At 42.5% G+C, this 18,197-nt stretch overlaps 9 protein-coding genes across 9 annotated transcripts; 5 read left to right on the forward strand and 4 right to left on the reverse strand.

The window, feature by feature from the left end:
* Nucleotides 1–225: 225 nt before the first annotated feature.
* On the forward strand, nucleotides 226–2,484 carry CDC16 (anaphase promoting complex subunit CDC16; the record flags this gene model as incomplete). Its single annotated transcript, XM_003680052.1, has 1 exon — nucleotides 226–2,484. One exon carries the CDS (start codon nucleotides 226–228, stop codon nucleotides 2,482–2,484), a length of 2,259 nt encoding a protein of 752 aa, XP_003680100.1.
* Nucleotides 2,485–2,701: 217 nt separating this feature from the next.
* Nucleotides 2,702–3,751, reverse strand: SKA1 (Ska1p; the record flags this gene model as incomplete). Its single annotated transcript, XM_003680053.1, has 1 exon — nucleotides 2,702–3,751. One exon carries the CDS (start codon nucleotides 3,749–3,751, stop codon nucleotides 2,702–2,704), a length of 1,050 nt encoding a protein of 349 aa, XP_003680101.1.
* A 159-nt stretch (nucleotides 3,752–3,910) lies between these two features.
* TDEL0B07620 (bifunctional uridylate/adenylate kinase) lies at nucleotides 3,911–4,822 on the forward strand (the record flags this gene model as incomplete). Its single annotated transcript, XM_003680054.1, has 1 exon — nucleotides 3,911–4,822. The coding sequence occupies one exon, from the start codon at nucleotides 3,911–3,913 to the stop codon at nucleotides 4,820–4,822; it is 912 nt and encodes a 303-aa protein (XP_003680102.1).
* A 145-nt stretch (nucleotides 4,823–4,967) lies between these two features.
* TDEL0B07630 (uncharacterized protein) lies at nucleotides 4,968–5,723 on the reverse strand (the record flags this gene model as incomplete). Its single annotated transcript, XM_003680055.1, has 1 exon — nucleotides 4,968–5,723. One exon carries the CDS (start codon nucleotides 5,721–5,723, stop codon nucleotides 4,968–4,970), a length of 756 nt encoding a protein of 251 aa, XP_003680103.1.
* Nucleotides 5,724–6,695: 972 nt separating this feature from the next.
* TDEL0B07640 (SDR family oxidoreductase) lies at nucleotides 6,696–7,460 on the reverse strand (the record flags this gene model as incomplete). Its single annotated transcript, XM_003680056.1, has 1 exon — nucleotides 6,696–7,460. The coding sequence occupies one exon, from the start codon at nucleotides 7,458–7,460 to the stop codon at nucleotides 6,696–6,698; it is 765 nt and encodes a 254-aa protein (XP_003680104.1).
* A 784-nt stretch (nucleotides 7,461–8,244) lies between these two features.
* On the forward strand, nucleotides 8,245–10,242 carry PAN3 (PAN-complex poly(A)-binding subunit PAN3; the record flags this gene model as incomplete). Its single annotated transcript, XM_003680057.1, has 1 exon — nucleotides 8,245–10,242. The coding sequence occupies one exon, from the start codon at nucleotides 8,245–8,247 to the stop codon at nucleotides 10,240–10,242; it is 1,998 nt and encodes a 665-aa protein (XP_003680105.1).
* Nucleotides 10,243–10,915: 673 nt separating this feature from the next.
* On the reverse strand, nucleotides 10,916–11,641 carry TDEL0B07660 (uncharacterized protein; the record flags this gene model as incomplete). The annotated part of the gene is made up of 1 exon (XM_003680058.1): nucleotides 10,916–11,641. The coding sequence occupies one exon, from the start codon at nucleotides 11,639–11,641 to the stop codon at nucleotides 10,916–10,918; it is 726 nt and encodes a 241-aa protein (XP_003680106.1).
* A 920-nt stretch (nucleotides 11,642–12,561) lies between these two features.
* On the forward strand, nucleotides 12,562–14,352 carry TDEL0B07670 (glycoside hydrolase family 13 protein; the record flags this gene model as incomplete). The annotated part of the gene is made up of 1 exon (XM_003680059.1): nucleotides 12,562–14,352. The coding sequence occupies one exon, from the start codon at nucleotides 12,562–12,564 to the stop codon at nucleotides 14,350–14,352; it is 1,791 nt and encodes a 596-aa protein (XP_003680107.1).
* A 2,402-nt stretch (nucleotides 14,353–16,754) lies between these two features.
* On the forward strand, nucleotides 16,755–18,197 carry TDEL0B07680 (uncharacterized protein; the record flags this gene model as incomplete). Its single annotated transcript, XM_003680060.1, has 1 exon — nucleotides 16,755–18,197. The coding sequence occupies one exon, from the start codon at nucleotides 16,755–16,757 to the stop codon at nucleotides 18,195–18,197; it is 1,443 nt and encodes a 480-aa protein (XP_003680108.1).

The raw sequence follows: 18,197 nt of genomic DNA on the forward strand, positions 1-18,197 counted from the left end.
TCATCTCGAAACTGGCAAATCCTAGTGACTAATTCTTCGTATTACCCAAGAATTCCCGGTGGAATTTCAACCTGCTTCAAATCCCGAGAAGCTCACGTGATTTTGTTGAAATACCATATAGCGATGATTTGTGCTATACTATTGAAAGGCTATAGACAATAGAGATGAGTAATACGTATTGCTGGTTGTCGATTATATTCGAGCAGTTTGGTTGGTGTGCAGGGTATGTCATCTGCTGGAACGCCAACGCAGCACAATTCTACACTGGCGATTTCGCCGTTTGTGACCGGAAGGTCTAGTACTCGCACAAATGCTTCGCATTCTCAGCGACAGCAGGCTCCAGGCCAACACAGACAATTCGAAGGAAATGATCAGCATGGAGGTCAAGATTGGAATACTGAAGGAATGGCAAGAAGCCCAGTTTTCCAGGGAATAGCTAATAGTCCGTTGGTTCAAAAGACAAATCCTAATATTACAACGAATTCGTTGGCTACTCCGCACCATAGGAACGCTGGAAATAACGGTAGTAGTTTGCTGGCATCTATATCGAAAAGCGGTCTGTTTGGTTCGACTATGCCTTCGACTCTGCGTAAAGTGAGTCTTCAAAGGGAATATAGAAATCCTACGGTAAATATAGATAAAGAATCGAGTGGGGTAGAACAGCCGGCCACTACCACCACTTTGATGACCACGACCACTTCAGCTACGAATGGGTCAGGGGAATTCGATATCGGAGAGCTTTCGTCGATTGAAAGACTGCGATTATGGAGACACGACGCCCTGATGCAACATCTTTATAGTACAGCGGAATTTGTCGCGAACAAAATTTATTCTTTGACAGGGGACCCCAACGATGCATTTTGGCTGGCACAGGTGTATTATGGGAGGGGATCTTATGTGCGTGCGATAGAACTACTAACGAAGGATATGCTCGAATCCGTCAGTATTATGTGCCGTTACCTTTTGGCGCTCTGTCTGATTAAATTGCAACGATACGATGAAGCGCTAGATATTGTGGGTGAGAGTAATCCCTTTTCGGAGGATGCAGATCAGGATGCCAAGAAACAAAATGATGGTGGTATTAAGTTAGAATCCTCTCTTTGCTTTCTGCGAGGCAAGATTTACGCAGCTCAGAATAGTTTCACAAAGGCAAAAGAATGCTTTAAAGAGGCACTTTTAGTTGATGTTAAGAATTTTGAAGCATTTGAGGAGCTAACAGCTAAGAATTTACTTACTCCGCGCGAAGAGTGGGACCTTTTGGAGGCTTTAGAACTAGATTTCTCGGTTCTTGATGATAATGAAAACTTGATCAAGGATCTTTACACTCTGAGACTATCCAAGTATTTGAATGGAGAAAAAGGTTCACATGCCCGGAAAGAGCTCATTAGAGAACACAATCTTGAGTCGAATGTCGACGTCATGAGATTTGATGTTGAGACTTTTCACACTCAGTGCAAATTCTCACAGTGTTTGGATCTTTGTGAAGTTATACTTGAACGAGACGAATACAATTCCAGTATCCTACCCATTTACATCTCATGTCTCTGTGAACTGGGTGAAAAGAATAAGTTATTTCTCTTGTCGCACAAGTTAGCTGAGAACGTCCCAAAGAGTCCAATTACATGGTTTTCTGTCGCTACTTATTACATGGTAGTGGACAAGATCGGCGAGGCAAGAAAATACTTCTCTAAGTCATCGATACTTGATTCAAGTTTCGCGCCAGCTTGGCTTGGTTTTGCTCACACCTATGCGATTGAAGGAGAACACGAACAGGCCATATCAGCTTACTCTACTGCCGCCAGATTTTTTCCAGGGATTCATCTTCCTAACCTTTTCTTAGGTATGCAATACATGGCTTTGAATACGTTATCACTGGCAGAAGAATATTTTACTTTATCATACGATATTTGCCCCCAGGATCCTTTGCTTCTGAATGAGATGGGTGTCATGTATTTTAAGAGAAACGATTTGCAAAAGGCTAAAAAGTTTTTAAAACGAGCCTTAGAAGCGGTCGAAGAGCTAGACCCCACATCCAAGACGTCAGTGTCCATTCAAATGAATTTAGCACATGCTTACAGAAGGCTGGGAGAAAACGAAAGAGCCATCAAATGTTTCAAGTCGGTCTTAAAAGTTTCCAACAAAAGTTCTGATACTTATTGCTCCTTGGGCTTTCTCTACTTGAAGACAAAGCAGCTTCAAAAAGCGATTGATCATTTCCATACAGCGCTGGCGTTAAGACCATCAAACTCTGCCGCACAAGAATTATTATTGCATGCATTAGAGCTTAACGTCTCTATGACTCTGGACGCTGATCACCCGCTCATGGTCAATGCCCAAATTCAGGAATCAAGCTCAAATCTGTTTCAAAACTCTAAGAAGCGAGCCCCCGTTGCATTTGACATGGTTGGTTTGCCTAAGAAGATGAAGATTCCTGGTCAAATACCTCAGCCATCCAATGATGGAGAGGCGATGGAGGTCGAATAGTTAACTAAGTATTTTCATTTTACGAATCATTCATGAATCTTTCTCTAAAATATCAGCCCGCCACTAATATTATTACATGGGATGCTTACCCTTGTGTTGTGAGTTCATCTACAATGTTGTAACTTTAGTTCATTCAACTTACGTAGTGATCATCGAATGCATCCCGGCTATAATACAAAGGAATGTTGTTGAATATCTTGACATCTGGATCAATATTCTACTTTGAGTGTTGGATTGTTAGATGATCCTTCTCAGCAGCTTCACGCCTTTTGAATTTTCTTTTGGGTCTTGTTGCGTTACCACTGGACTTGTTCTTGACCTCTTCGTTGAAATGATGATCTAGATCTTTGATGTCTTTTTTCTTCTCGTTCTTAGTCTCCTTCTTCCCCGCCTTGCTTCCAATTTCAATGTCTTTCAGCGTTTTGGTTTCATTTTTACTTTCATTCTTTCGTTCGTTTCCTCTTTCATTCTTGCTTTCATCCTTACCTTGCTTCTCTTCTGGTTCCTTCTTCTTCTTCTTCTTTCTAGTCTTCTTAGTAGAGGTCGGCGTTACCTCCTGGCTTTGGTCATCAGCGGCGGTACCAACCTCCAATTCTGCCTTGTGCTTCTTCTTCTTAGACATTTTCGGCTCCTTATCCTTACCATTTTCTTTATGATGACTATTCTGCAAATCCCTAATTTGAGACACGTTGTGATCTCTATCCTTCTTTGCAATGTGCTGAGCTTTGATTATAGCTCGAATCTCTGCAGGATCAGCCTCTTCGCCACATGGATCAAATTCTGAGATTTTCGCCTCATTCCTATATTTCTTAGACTTCTTCTTCGATCTATCACTGTCTGACGTCTTTGTCTTCTCCTCCAGTTGTCTAAGACGATGTTCAACATCGATGTTTGGATCGTGGTGTAAGTGGGATCGATGTTTCTTGGACTTAGAACGGGCCTTTTCCTCTTTGCCACACTTCTTTGCAGCCTGTTCATTGTTAGCAGGCCAGCCTTGCTCTTTTCCCCAGTTATGATCCTTCACGGTAATTTCAACATCTTGCTGCTTACGAGGACGTGTTATCAGCTGCTCCAAATCTTCAAGCAGCTCGGCCGTTTCTGCCAGAGACAAATCTAAACATTGCTTTCTTCGTACGATTGTTCCTCTCGAATGATCTCTCTTGACCGGTTCTGTAGTTTGCCATGGTAATTGCGGCATCTCATAGCACACAGTCAAAGGAGTATCGTCATCTTTCAGCAGGAAATCGACCAAATCACTAGCATCCATTGTAGCTGTTCAAACCATCACTTACAAGCTCTGTGAACTTGTTGTGTAGCGCTGTTTGTTAATAATGGCGCTGTAATAACGAAACAATTTTCACGTCAATTATTGACTATCTTCAAGATCAACTTGATCGAGAAGCACAAGAGCACCGTACATCACATCATGTTAAAAGCTGTGAGTCCCAGAACATTAAAAGCCAGTATTTTGCCCACAGTGGTGAGAAGCTCTTCGCCTATAGTATCGAAGATTGCCGCATCTCACCGTTTATTGGCAGTCTCACGTTCATACTCAGCAGCTGCAGAAAGCAAGCCTGCTGCTAAAGGTAACCAGCCGCCAAGACCAAACGGAAAGGTATTGCTAGTGCTAGCTGCTCTAGCCATTGGTTCGACCGTCGTTTCGCTATCTTATCAAAAGAACGACCCAGCAGAATTCCTTGAAGAAGCTCCAACCGGTGGTGATTCGAAAGAAACAACTAAACCTGCTTTCTCTCCTGACCAAGTTTCTGTTGTCTTCGTCCTTGGGGGTCCTGGTGCTGGTAAAGGTACCCAATGTGCAAAACTAGTTAAGGACTACCAATTTGTGCATCTGTCTGCTGGAGACCTATTACGTGCAGAGAGAAATCGTGAGGGATCCAAGTATGGTGAGATGATCAGTCACTATATCAAGGAAGGGTTGATTGTGCCACAGGAGGTGACTGTTGAACTGCTAAAGCAGGCCATCCGTGAAAACTATGAAAAGGGCAAGACGAAGTTCCTGGTCGATGGTTTCCCAAGGAAAATGGACCAAGCAGTTACGTTTGAGAAACAAATCGTTCCAAGCAAATTCACTTTGTTCTTCGATTGTCCCGAGAGAGTTATGCTTGAAAGATTAATCGAGCGTGGTAAGACCAGTGGCAGAGACGATGACAATATTGAGTCGATTAAAAAAAGATTCAAGACTTTCGTCGACACTAGTATGCCAGTGGTTGACTATTTCAATCAGCAATCGAAGGTTGTGAAGCTAAGCTGTGACCACTCAGTCGATGAGGTGTATAAGCAGGTTCAAGAGGCTGTCGAGGGTAGACTTGGGAAATGAAGTATCTTGAAGGCGAATAAAGCCCTGCACTGGACATAGCTATGTACTTACATATAGTAAAATTGATAGAAACGCTGTCTTACAGACTGTGACTTTTCACTGCTTTTTAAACAAGCTACATGGCTATTATCGAATGAATTTTGGCTCAAGTCTGGAAAGTCTTGAGAGACTCATCATTGTAACTCACGTACTTGCCGTTTAGCTGATCTGGAATGCCATTCAACACCAGTTTAGCGTAGACAGTAGCCGAGACTGAACAATCATCTAGTTTACTTTCCGACTTGAGATTTGCGAAACTCCTCAAGGCTTCATCAGGCATAGCGGTGTTATCCCTAAGCACCCCTTGCATTTGAGTGTCAACGATTCCTGGTGCTACTGAAATAGCTTTAACAGACTTCTCATCCTTAGCGACCGTCATAGCGAAATGATTGAGTGCAGCCTTGGATGAACCATATGCACCCAAACAATCGAAATATGTGTCACTGGCATCAGAGCTGACAAAGACAATGTTACCATGTGTTTCCTTCAAATATGACAAGGCGATGCCAACGAGCGAGACGCCACTAAAGAAGTTGATGTCAAACAGCTTTTTCCACTGGTCAACGACAATGTTGTTAACATTCTGAATCGGTTCGATGACACCTGCGTTGGCCACTACAGAGTCGATTTTGCCATGGCCCTTGACAGCATCGTCGACCAATGTCTTCAACACGACACCATCCGTAACGTCACCAACAACATAAAAGAATCTGTCACCATATCTCTGCTTAATTTCCTTCAAAGGAGCTTCAGACCTAGCAACTCCATAAACGACAGCATCATCGCTGGTGTTTAAGATAGCCTCAACAATTGACTTACCAATCCCTCTGGAAGCACCAGTCACTAAAATAACCTTACCCATACTAAAAGTTTGGTTTCGTGGTATAAACTCCCCTGGCTGAGAAACAAGGATTTGGCATTGCGCTTTAGGGAAGGTTTCACCAACTATTTATTTTAAATCTGGCATATTCTCAGTTAGCCTAGCAGAGGGTGGTGAGATTTGGATTTCAGTAACGCTTTTCCGTTTGTTGCCACTCTTAGAAACAAGTTCAGGCCTATTACTAATCAAGTTGAGTCAAAGTTCGAGTTCTAATAGCATAGTCATCGGGACCTACGAACGTTTCGGTTCATATCATAAACTGTTTGCGCAAATTGCATAGCAGCCCGCTCACTTTGTAAATATCAGAATCCAGTTGACATATGCCATTGTTGTCCCTGGCTCTGATTCTAGAATCGGAAATGTTTTGTTTTTGTCGAGATCTTGTGCTTTTTAATTCGATGTTAATCTTTCATTGAATGATTCACCTGATAGATGCAAGTTCACAGACTGTAGTTCGGAAAGGTAGCCTTCAATAGACGATGTTTACATAGCAAAGCTTTATGATATATGTTTCAAAGAGATTTATGCAAAGGAGGCCAACCATACCGTAATCATGCAGTACTCCCAAGGCCCTGTCAATGAGGAGGTCGAGTCGTATAAATGTGAGTGGCTTGTTTCCAGGAACCTTTACTCAGTGCTCGTTGAGGGTAGAACCATGACTATTCACCATATAGCCTATGATCATGATGTGTGTTTGAGGTGACTTAGGTCGGGCTATTGGCTGTCCTCAAACCTCGGGTACGCTGGAGGCACCGCATTTCTGGAATTATTCTTACAGTCTTTGGACGGATTCCGAGTCTGTTAGCGGAAGGGCCATATATAGGTAAGTGTGATAGGGACTTTGGAGTCAGGTGAGTTGTCAATTTCACAGAAACCTGGAGTTGTCTTGCCATTGAGTAGCGGTTGAGTTGAAATTTATAATATATAATGCGACTGAAATTTGCCGCCAACTACTTAAGCTTGGAAGGCTTTTAGAGACTCATCGTCGTAGCTTAAATATTTGCCGCTGACATCCTCTGGGATACCATCCAATGCCAATTTAGCGTAAACGGTCGCTGGAACAGTGCTATCCAACAATTTATTACTAGACTTTAGGCCCTTGAACATGTTTAAGGCATCATCAGACATAGCCTTTGGACCAACGTTTTCTCTAATTTCAACTTGCATTTGAGTGTCAACGATACCTGGTGCTACGGCTAGTGCTTTAACCGAGGGCTCTTCGTTGGCAATTGTCAATGCAAAATGGTTTAAGGCTGCCTTGGACGAACCGTAAGCACCCCAACAGTTGAAGTAAGTGTCACTGGCATCAGAGCTCACGAACACAAAGTTACCATGGCTCTTCTTCACTTCCGGCAAAGTGATGGAGACCAGAGAGACAATACTAAAGAAATTAACATCGTACAATTTCTTCCATTGGTCAACGACAATGTCGTTGACATGTTGGACTGGTTCCAAGACACCTGCATTTGCAACCACTGAGTCAATCTTGCCATGACCTTTGACAGCTTGATCGACTAATTTCTTCAGAACAACATCATCCGTAATGTCGCCAACGACATAAAAGAATCTGTCACCGTATTTCTGCTTAATCTCCTTCAAAGGAGCTTCAGACCTAGCAACTCCATAAACGACAGCATCATCGCTGGTGTTCAAGATAACCTCAACAATTGACTTGCCAATCCCTCTGGATGCACCAGTGACCAAGATAACTTTACCCATGTTTAGATAGAACGCTTCGATGTGGATGAATTAGAGCAACTCTGAGAATGAAAAGCTTATTTTTCCTTTAATCATGCAATTTTTTACTTGAAGGCCCTTACAAAAATGCCAAGAGATGATTTACCTTAAATCTCGCATCTCTTCCGAACATCGAACAAATTCACATCCGATCAATTCGAGCTGAAAGATGAAATTTTGAAAATTATGTATTCACCGCATGCAGGACAGTCCACAGCAGTCTCGATTAGAGGTAAATAATCACAAGCTGACGACATTTGATCAGCGTTATAAGAAAGTAAGCCATCATGACATTTTAAATCAACGAAATCAAGCGGTCGCAGAAGTTAAAGTACACTGTAATATCACAGTTTCATGTTATGTGTATGATATTCACTTTATGAGTTCAAAATTCTCTCCTGTGCTCTCAGTTTCTTGGTCGGCCGCTTCAAAATCTTAGAGAGTTATGAATGAGACCAAGTTTTTCAAATATCGATTAAAGTAGGTGACATTCTGTTAATTCTTCAAAGGATTAATATCTCCAGATGGGGGGGGAGAGATGGATCCGTAAATTACAATTCTTAAGACATAACCAGCAACAAGTAGCTCCAAAAAGCTGGCGGATAAGGGAGAATTTTGCTCAAGAATCAAGCGCAGGATATTGGATAAGCCAAAGCATCGTAAATAAAGCTGTTTAAATTTTCATGTCTTGATGGTGGTTTTATCGCGAGTTCTACAGGGGTGCCTCAAGTTCCACGCGTAAGGCTCCAAGCGAGCGAGAGCTGAAATGTTCACGAAAATCGCACAGAAAAGACAAGTTGCAGTGGCCCACACGAGTGGATTCGAATACATATCCATTGTTATGGATAAGACGAACATGGATTGGGCAAAGGATATACCCTGCCGAAACGTTATCATTTATGGATACTGTCGAAAGGAGCAAGAAGGGTGCCCGTTTAAACACGAGAACCACGAGACCGCCGGACAGACGACAACTACAACAATGAAGGTTCCATCGAGCTCGGAAGGTCCAACATTGATTTCGAGCCATCCTGGGCCTTCACCATCGACTCCAACGCCAAAGTTCAATGCCAAGATTTCTGCGAGTTTTACACCAATGTCAGCCAAGGGAGCAAACGTTGCGACTTTGAGCCTGGAAAGTGAGCCATCAGGCAGGGCATCACCGGATTTCCACATACCGGGGTTGTCTTCGACACCTCAGCTACCCTCACTGTCCTCTGGGGGCTCATTTGGCGCACCAGCATTCAATCCGTACGCGGCAGAAAGCTTCACACCAGCGTCTTCGGCTGGAGTCCGTCTAAATCATCTGACTATGCACGATGACAGCAATGGAACACTCGGTGCTTCGCATGATGCTGAAGGTACTCTTTCGATGGCTGCTACTGGGTTGACAATTGGAGAGCCACCCGTCTCTGGGACTTCGCACGTTGCCTTGAAGTATCCTACAATTTATCCACCACCTCACAGTCTCCTCCAATACCATCTGTATGCGCCTGATCCTCCACCACACCTTAGAGTGTCACTTAAACCAAACGAGCGTACTCCTGAGTCCCTCTTCATCCCTAATGACCTCAGAGAAGAGCTTGTGAAGCGAAATCTGGCTTCTTTACAAGTATTTCCGTTAGGGGGTGCAACACCAACAATAGTCCAAGACTACTTTGGCCTGGTTCCGTTGGATTTCAATAAGAGTACAGGTACGAAAGACAGCTTCATGGGTCACAAAAACTCGCTATACAAAGTATTTTCTAATTTGGACGGTAAACTTTATCTCTTGCGGCGTATACACGACGTCAAGGGGATGGATCAAATCCAATTGTCGAGTACTTATCAAGCTTGGAGCAAAATTTCCAGTGCCAATGTGGTCAAGTTAACGGACCTGTTCTTGACAACTAAGTTTGGAGACTCGTCTCTTTGCGCGGTATATGATTACTACCCGCTTGCAAAATCCTTATATGACACGCACTTTGCCAGCTTCCCATTAACTCCAATAACGCAGGAATATCTATGGACTTATTTAGTGCAGATAACCAACGGGATGAAAACAATTCACGCTAACGGGCTGGCAGTTGGAAGCCTAGATTGGGATAAGGTTATCGTCACGGGAGCACCAGGCAGGATTAAGATATCTGGCTGTGGTGCCCTTAACGCCTTACGCTATAATGAGCATCATGACCTTCACGCCGAGCAACAAGAGGATTACAAGAAACTTGGTAACCTACTGAGAGACCTTGCCTCCAAGATAGGCCCCAATAAAGATCCTTCAATCGACGACCTTGTCGTTGAAGAAAGTTTCAAGAGTGTCCTCAAATATCTATTAGACGAGGAAAACAGCAATAAAGACATACGGACCTTAACTATGCTGTTTTACGAGAAGCTCTACAGTTGCGTTGACTCTTCTTTGAGTTACACAGAGTATACTGAGGGAGTGCTGTCTCGCGAACTAGAGAACGGAAGATTGTTCAGATTAATGTGCAAACTGAACTGTATATACGGACGGATGGAATCACGAATAGATGTCGACTGGTCTGAATCCGGTGGTAAGTTCCCGATAGTTCTATTTTACGACTTCGTTTTCCATCAAGTGGATGCTTCGGGCAAGAATATCTTAGACTTAACCCATGTCCTAAGATGTTTGAATAAATTAGATGCGGGGGTATCTGAAAAAATTGTACTAGCAACACCTGATGAGATGAATTGCATTATAATAAGCTACAAGGAATTGAAAGATTTGATAGATTACACTTTTCGATCTTTAGCGCAATAAGTAGAAAGTCTCATTTTTCAACAAGCTTTGAATAGTTACTATTAATGTTTAATATTTTGTCACAAAGAAAAGGAAAAGATCGAACAGCATAGATTTCGACATGGGGTTCAAGAGAGAGCTCACAAGATTCAAGAACAGAATAAAATACGAAAACACTAAAATTCGCCTAAATTCCCATAGAAAAAAGACGCAGATGCCAGCTGGACTTTCTGTTCTACCGATTAATCGGCTGCCTATGACACTGCGTGATGACACAGAATATGAGTTTTACGCTAAACAAATGCTGAGCGAGGCTGGAAATACTGGTGACATTTTGAATCAGAGCTTAAAGTGTTATTGCGTCTGTCATAGCATTAGTAATACTGACAGACCCAACACGCCAATATTTCATTCTGGAGATTGCTTACAGGATTGTGGGGAAAATAACGATCAGTATCGCTATTACCTGAGCTGTAAACTTCGAGCACTTCAAAAATAAACTTAAGTATTCATTTGGGTGTTTTATTTTATAGTATCGAGCGACATTAGGCTAATTTGTGTCGCGCCAGCATATTCTTCAAAAACAGTTCCCATTGAGTCGCTGACCTTATAAGACAGTTCGCTTCATCGTAGTAACACGGGATGAGGGCTCAACCTTTATCAATTAGTTATTTAGTAGTTAGACCGTCTTATATTATTTGGATTTCTCTCTACACTGGTCCCGGATATCGTTCAAACTACGCTTTTGGACACCGTTTACGAGATTATCGGGGCTCAACCACTTTTCGAAGGCTTCTTGACAAGTCTTCCATTCGCTATCAATGATTGAAAGGTAAGTGGTATCACGGCTACGTCCTTTGTAAACCATTGCCTGACGAAAGGTGCCCTCTACTGTGAAACCTAATCTCTTAGCAGCATTACTCGAAGGCTTATTGAGACTATCACATCTCCATTCATATCTTCGGTATTTCAACTCGTCAAAGGCGTATTTCATCAGCAAATACTGAGCTTCGGTAGCAATTGGAGTTTTCTTAAGGTGACCCGAGTAAATAACATATCCGACCTCAATAGAACCATTCTGCTCGTTAACACTAATCAAAGAAATCATACCAACGGCACGCCCGGAACTCTTGTCGATAACGGCAAAAAATACAGATTTGTCATCTGAGTTACATTTATTGATGAAACCTTTGAAATCCTGGAGGCTAGCGAATGGGCCACAGGGCACATAAGTCCAAATCGAATTGCCGGAGCTTTCATAAGATTCATACAGCTGCGAAGCGTGTTTCTCAATGTTCAAAGGCTGAAGTTCACAGTATTTACCGGTAAAAGTGACCCGCTGTGGAAGTTCCCTGGTACTCCAGTTCTCAATGGCAAACCCAATCTCTTGATTGAACTCATTGATACGCGTACCCGCCATTATTCACTGATTCTTTGAGAAGTTGGACGAATGCAGTCCTGCCAGTCTACAGATCCCTTAACTTATATAACTTCGTATTTTAATCTTAGTAGATCGCCAACCGACGATGCCGCGCGGATCCAGGATGAGTCAGTTTTCGCTTGATAGTTGCGAGTAAACGGTAAAGCTGTTCCATACTTGAACAATTACGTACAGTTTAATAACAAAAACATCAAGGAACACTGCATGGCACTAGTTTTCCAGACCCTCTTGATTTTTTAATATCCATCTGATAAAGGTGAACTTGGCCCAATGACTCACACATACTTCGTTTACAAAAATTGCAAGTATCGCTGTTTATGAGATCTCTCCTCAACTAACCTACCCAATCGGGATATACTTGAGAATCTCGCGACTCGAAACGAAGCGTTCGGAAGTTGCCTTTAACTACAGCTCGAGTGTAGAGAGATCTCAATCCTATCACCAAATTAACTTTCTGGTGTAGTTAGAACCACGCTTCCTCGAGCATCGGCCTTAGCTGCGTGCCCCACATTGCCCCACCATGCGTTACATTTTAGGATTTCAGGCTCTCAATTAGGCAGTTTTCTTCACTTCGTTTATTTTCCCCATATACTATTACGATGGTCGCTAGTGGAACTGTCAGCGTGTTGTCTAACCTCAAAAGCTAAGTTGTTCTGCATGCTCTTTACTATCTAAAGATGAATACAGTATGTGTGAGGAATACCGTTCCTTCTTTTTTATACAAGAAAGGAGTGCTAACATGCTTTTATCAGGCTATTAGATCTATTAATCCTTTAGAAAATGTGGTATAAGAACCATGAGTTTCAATAACTAAAAGATAGATTGTCCTCCTATTATTCTTGATTTTTTGAAAAGCCCAGACTCCAAGAGTAGCACATCTTGCACTTAAACGTATCATTATGTCAGGATTTCCTGGTCACCCAGAGACTCTACCAAAATGGTGGAAAGAAGCTACTATTTACCAAATATATCCAGCCAGTTTCAAGGATTCCAACAATGACGGCTGGGGTGATATGAATGGTATTGCTTCCAAACTGGAATACATCAAAGATCTCGGCGCTAATGCCATCTGGTTGTCGCCATTTTACGACTTTCCACAGGATGATATGGGATATGATATCTCCAACTACAAGAAAGTGTGGCCTACTTATGGCAGCAATGAGGACTGCTTTAACTTGATCGACAAGACTCACGAATTGGGTATGAAATTTATCACCGATTTGGTCATCAACCATTGCTCGAGTGAACATGCATGGTTCAAAGAATCAAGATCTTCGAAGACTAATGCTAAACGAGATTGGTTTTTCTGGAGACCACCAAAGGTGTTTGACAAAGAGGGCAAACCAATTCCACCGAACAATTGGAAGTCATATTTTGGCGGTTCAGCTTGGACTTTTGACGAGCACACTCAGGAGTTTTATCTGCGTTTATTTGCTGAAACCCAACCAGATTTGAATTGGGAAAATGACGAGTGTAGGCATGCCATTTACGAAGATTCAGTCGGTTTCTGGCTAGACCATGGTGTTGACGGTTTCAGAATTGACGCAGGTGGTCTTTACTCCAAGACTAAAGGTTTGCCAGATGCACCTATCACAATTCCTGACTCAAAATGGCAGCTATGTGAGATTTATCACAGGAACGGACCAAGGATCCACGAGTGGCACCAAGAGATGAATCAATTTATGAAGAACAGAGTTAAAGATGGCAGGGAAATTGTTACGGTAGGTGAAATGGCTTATTCCACTGATGAAGACAAGAGATTGTTTACTAGTGCTGCGAGAAACGAAATGTCACAACTATTCCAGTTTTCTCATATTGACTACGGACTGGATCCGCTGTTCCGTTACAATCTGGCTCCAACCGAACTGAAGTATTGGAAATTGGCTATCCAGGAAAGCTTCAATTTCATCAATGGTAATGATGCCTGGTCCACAATCTACATGGAAACCCACGACCAAGCTCGGTCCATCAGCAGATTCTGTGATGACTCTCCAAAGTACCGTGTCATTAGCAGTAAGCTACTCTCAGTCCTATTGACGTCACTAACCGGTACACTTTATGTTTATCAGGGTCAGGAATTGGGTCAAATCAACTTCAAAGACTGGCCTATTGACAAATACGAGGACGTTGAATTCAGGAACAATTATAATGCTATCAAAGAGGAGCACGGTGTTGAATCTAAGCAGATGAAGAAATATTTAGATGCTGTTGCCGTCATGTCCAGAGATCATGCGAGAACTCCAATGCCATGGACCCATGACGAACCAAACGCCGGCTTCTGCGGATGTAGCATTAAGCCATGGTTCTCGTTGAACGAGTCGTTTAGAGACGGTATTGACGTCGAGGACGAGATCAAAGATCCAAAGTCTGTTTTGAATTTCTGGAGAAAGGCTCTCACGTTCAGGAACACTCATAAAGATCTTGCAGTTTATGGTTATGACTTTGAGTTTGTCGACCTGGACAATAGAAAGCTATTTAGCTTTACCAAGAAGTATTCCCACAAGACCTTGTTTGCCGCTTTGAATTTCAGTTCTGATGAGATTTCTTTCGAAATTCCAAATGATAATTTAACTTACTCACTAGCCTTTGGCAACTATTCTGAAGAGAAGGTTGACCCATACCTCAGATCTTTGAAGCCTTGGGAAGGGAGGATTTACATCCACGAAAACTTTTCTCTCTTGGATCTTTGAAAAATAAGTTTTCATTATCTGCATATCGCTAATATCATCAGAAATATTGATTGATAAGCTCTTATACTGTAATGCTGTGGAACATGCTCGATTCACCCTCGTCTCCCTTTCTACTGATTTATTCTGATGGCTGGGTTCGGGATATCTTCAATTCGCATCTTCAGATCTCACTATTGCGCCAAAATCATGAAAGGCCTTTCGAGCTTGAGTTCAAAGGTCTTCTAGCAAACTAAGTAGTACGAACTGGCAGGAGAACTTTATGAAAGCTAATTTTTCGCTTGGGTGGAAGCTACGAGAGAGTTGCAACATATGCGCGTACGAAGGGGCCAGGGCAATTATGGCGAGTTGACCCTCTTCTCCACCTAGAGTGAAGAAACTGAAAGAAGCACTGACTGCCGTCGATTGCTCACAGTTGCAGCTGAGCATGCTGTTCCTTACTGTGCTGAATCTTCTGGCGAAAATCGACGAGCAAACTAAACAGCTATTTATTATATTAGGTCCTAGATTGAATCTTACATTACCACACCTAGAGCAGGTCTAAAAACGTGTTATACTCCTCAACTTCATGCACACTAGTACCGTAAACTGCTCTTCCTTCATCAATCAGCGATCGTAAAAGGACAGTCCAGATAGCTATCATGACTGACCTTCCATTTTCAAGTCAATTTGCTGCAATTGTGGTAGTCTAGATAGGGAATGAGAACATTCTCATAGACTTACATGTATTGTCGGACCGCCTCCTATTGTAGTTGAAATCAACTAGCCAACCTTATCCCAACTGTAACTACGTCGCGGAAGTCTGATTCGGCTAGCACCGTCCAAAAATTACAAGGTGAGCGGACATTGATTGATACTGTACCATTGGGACAAATAAGCTATCTTCATCACCTATATCAATTCCCCATAATAAATTTCATCTTCAGTACATTCGCATCAGGGTATCATTCTTGCAGTAGCTCCCGTGGCTACCACCAGCTCCGCTGTAAGATAATCTGCCTTGTTGCTTTAAAACTAACAATGGCTCAAAAATTGAGATGATAGTAATACTAAGGGTCTCAGTACCGATAGATGAACCGCTTTATTTTGAAGAGGATTTAGTGGCCTAATCTTACGTGGATTCCATTCACCCCAAGGAATACTCAGTTTGTTTGTCCAATCTGACAAACTAGTAGGCAGCTTCCCTCAGCCTAACTACATTCCACGTTGACGAGCTCACAGACGTTTTTTTGTAAAAGACGTCTGTATAGTTACCAACAAGTACCTTTTCTATAATTTCAAAAAACAAGTAGTCTGGTAATTGGTCCTTGGAACTTACACCAACAGAGATAGGAAACAACAATTTTGCCCACCCGTGACTGTTTTCCACCGTACGACCACAACTGCTTTCTTACCAAAGAATCTGGTCAACACTAAAAGAACAACCCCACGACTGCTTCCATGGGCAACTTTTCTCCTGTTTCCCAAAATCATACAAAGTGTGCTCCCACGAGCAGTGGGATGTACTTTATTTCCTCAAGAAGCGATGTTGATTACGAAAGAGCTTTTGAAATCATAAGCTCTCATTTTGGTCCATTCAGAGTATAGCAGTCACAGGGAAACAATAAAACCGAACGAATGACCATCCATCTCAATTAAAATGTCTTCAGACGTCTGTCAGTCAAACAAGTTCCACGGAGATCCCTTGGATGAATTCCAAAAAGAGAGCCACATTTCCTAAAGCTGTTTTTACCTGATATGTGATGCAGTCCGAAATGGAAGCTTCTGAATAATCCTTAATGGTCCCAAACATTTGTCAACATTTTTTTTCTTCACATTTCCTTCGTGTAGCCAGGATTCTTCGGAGACAGGGTTCCAGCCCAATTTGTCAAGTGCGGACAATAAAGCGCGCCGAGACTGATGATAGATTAACATGCATGAGAACCAACTTGAGACACAAAAGTCACCCCACTCGAGATCTCTCGAATCTGGTTGTTCATCTCCCAAATAGTACATGGAGCTTGTAAAACATGAACTTATGCAATGTATCGGCTCACACCACTAAGTAAATAACTTATTTTGAGTAAATGGTTATTCCACTTTTAGTAATTGCACCAAAGCTCGCTCCAGATATTATCCAACAGTTGTCGAGGAGTGAAGACCTGGCCCACCATCAACCAAATAGGACAGACAATAACCGTAGCTTTGAGACCAAACTGTTTTGGGTAACAACGCTTACTGTATCATAATCGCAAGATGTGACATTGCCTATCTCGTAACTTGGCTAACCTGTAAAAACCATCGGCTATTGCGTCAAGCTTTTGTATTTCCAAACAGTTAAAAGCCAGGTGAGTTTTGAGTTCTCCGACGTTATTAATCGATATATTTCTTCATGTTCTCTTCTTAAATCACTAACCCAGCCATAAATGCTTCCCTCTCTGCTCCTGTGCCTTCTAGGAGTTGCCTCTGCAATTCCTATGAACCCCAATGATGACAATGGCAAGACTGCTGTGAGCATCCTTCGCCGCTCAACTTCTGATGTGTCTGGAATCACTAAAATGTGTCCTGACCTGAACTTTGAATGGCATGCAATGAATACTAATACCATGCCTTATTATATGGATTTGTTATCTGTTGTTAATGTTGATGGTAACGTTTACGAGCTTACCATCCACGTCAAAGGAAAGGAACAAATTCCCTTGAAATATCTTTGGTCTTTGAAAATTATTGGTATCAATGGTCCACAGGGTACTAAACAACTTTATGGTAAGAACGAAAATACCTATATCATTGACAACCCAACAGATTTCACTACCACAGTTCAAATTTATGGTCAAACGTATAACGGTGATGATTGTAAAGTTGCCATGCCTCCATTCCAAATCCAGTATGAATACTTACAAGGTGATGCAGCACAATATTCTCAAAGTTNNNGAAAGTGGGGTACAACTGCTTTTGACTTGATGACTGGTTGTAACGCAGACAACAACGGCAATTCTAATGCTGACTTTCCGCTATGGTATTGGAATAATCCTAAGTGCTCTCCAAGCTCCACTACATCCAGCTCCACTTCTTCTGCGCCATCCAGCTCTACTTCTTCTGTACCAACCAGCTCAAGCTCAAGCACTCCTGTTAAGCCATCCAGCTCCACTTCTTCTGTCCCAACCAGCTCAAGCTCTAGCACTCCTGTGAAACCATCCAGCTCTAGCTCAAGCACTCCTGTGAAACCATCCAGCTCCACTTCTTCTGTCCCAACCAGCTCAAGCTCTAGCACTCCTGTTAAGCCATCCAGCTCTACTTCTTCTGCCCCAAAAAGCTTTTCGGTTTCATCAAGCCATCAGCCATCAACCTTGCCTACGAGAAACACTACTTCCATTTACCCAACTAGTTCAACTCAGACTTCTAGCGTCCCATGCGAGACCTCCACCTACATTACAACTAGGAATGGTTACCCAGTGACTGAGACTACCACTTACACTGTTCCATGTGAGACCTCCACCTACATTACAACTAGGAATGGTACCCCAGTGACTGAGACTACCACTTACAGAGCTCCGCGCGAGACCACCGCGTACGTCACTACAAATAATGGTGTACCTTTCACTTACGAAACCACTGAAGTCGTAGAACTTCCAACAACTGTAGGCCTTGAATCTACCAGCGAAGGTTTAGCATTTACCAGCTCAACTACTCAGGGTAGCGTGCCAATCAAAAGCTCCATGAGCGTCGAAGCAAGTGGCAGTCAGGGTGCCATTCAAAGTGGTGTCGGAAGTACCATTAACTCATTATCAATTATCGAAGGTGCAGGCCACAAACTAAATGCTGGAATCACTGGTTTGTTGTTCATGGCTTCCTTTTTACTATTATGA

The sequence above is a fragment of the Torulaspora delbrueckii genome, chromosome 2, assembly GCF_000243375.1.
Source record: "Torulaspora delbrueckii CBS 1146 chromosome 2, complete genome".
Lineage (NCBI taxonomy): Eukaryota > Fungi > Ascomycota > Saccharomycetes > Saccharomycetales > Saccharomycetaceae > Torulaspora > Torulaspora delbrueckii.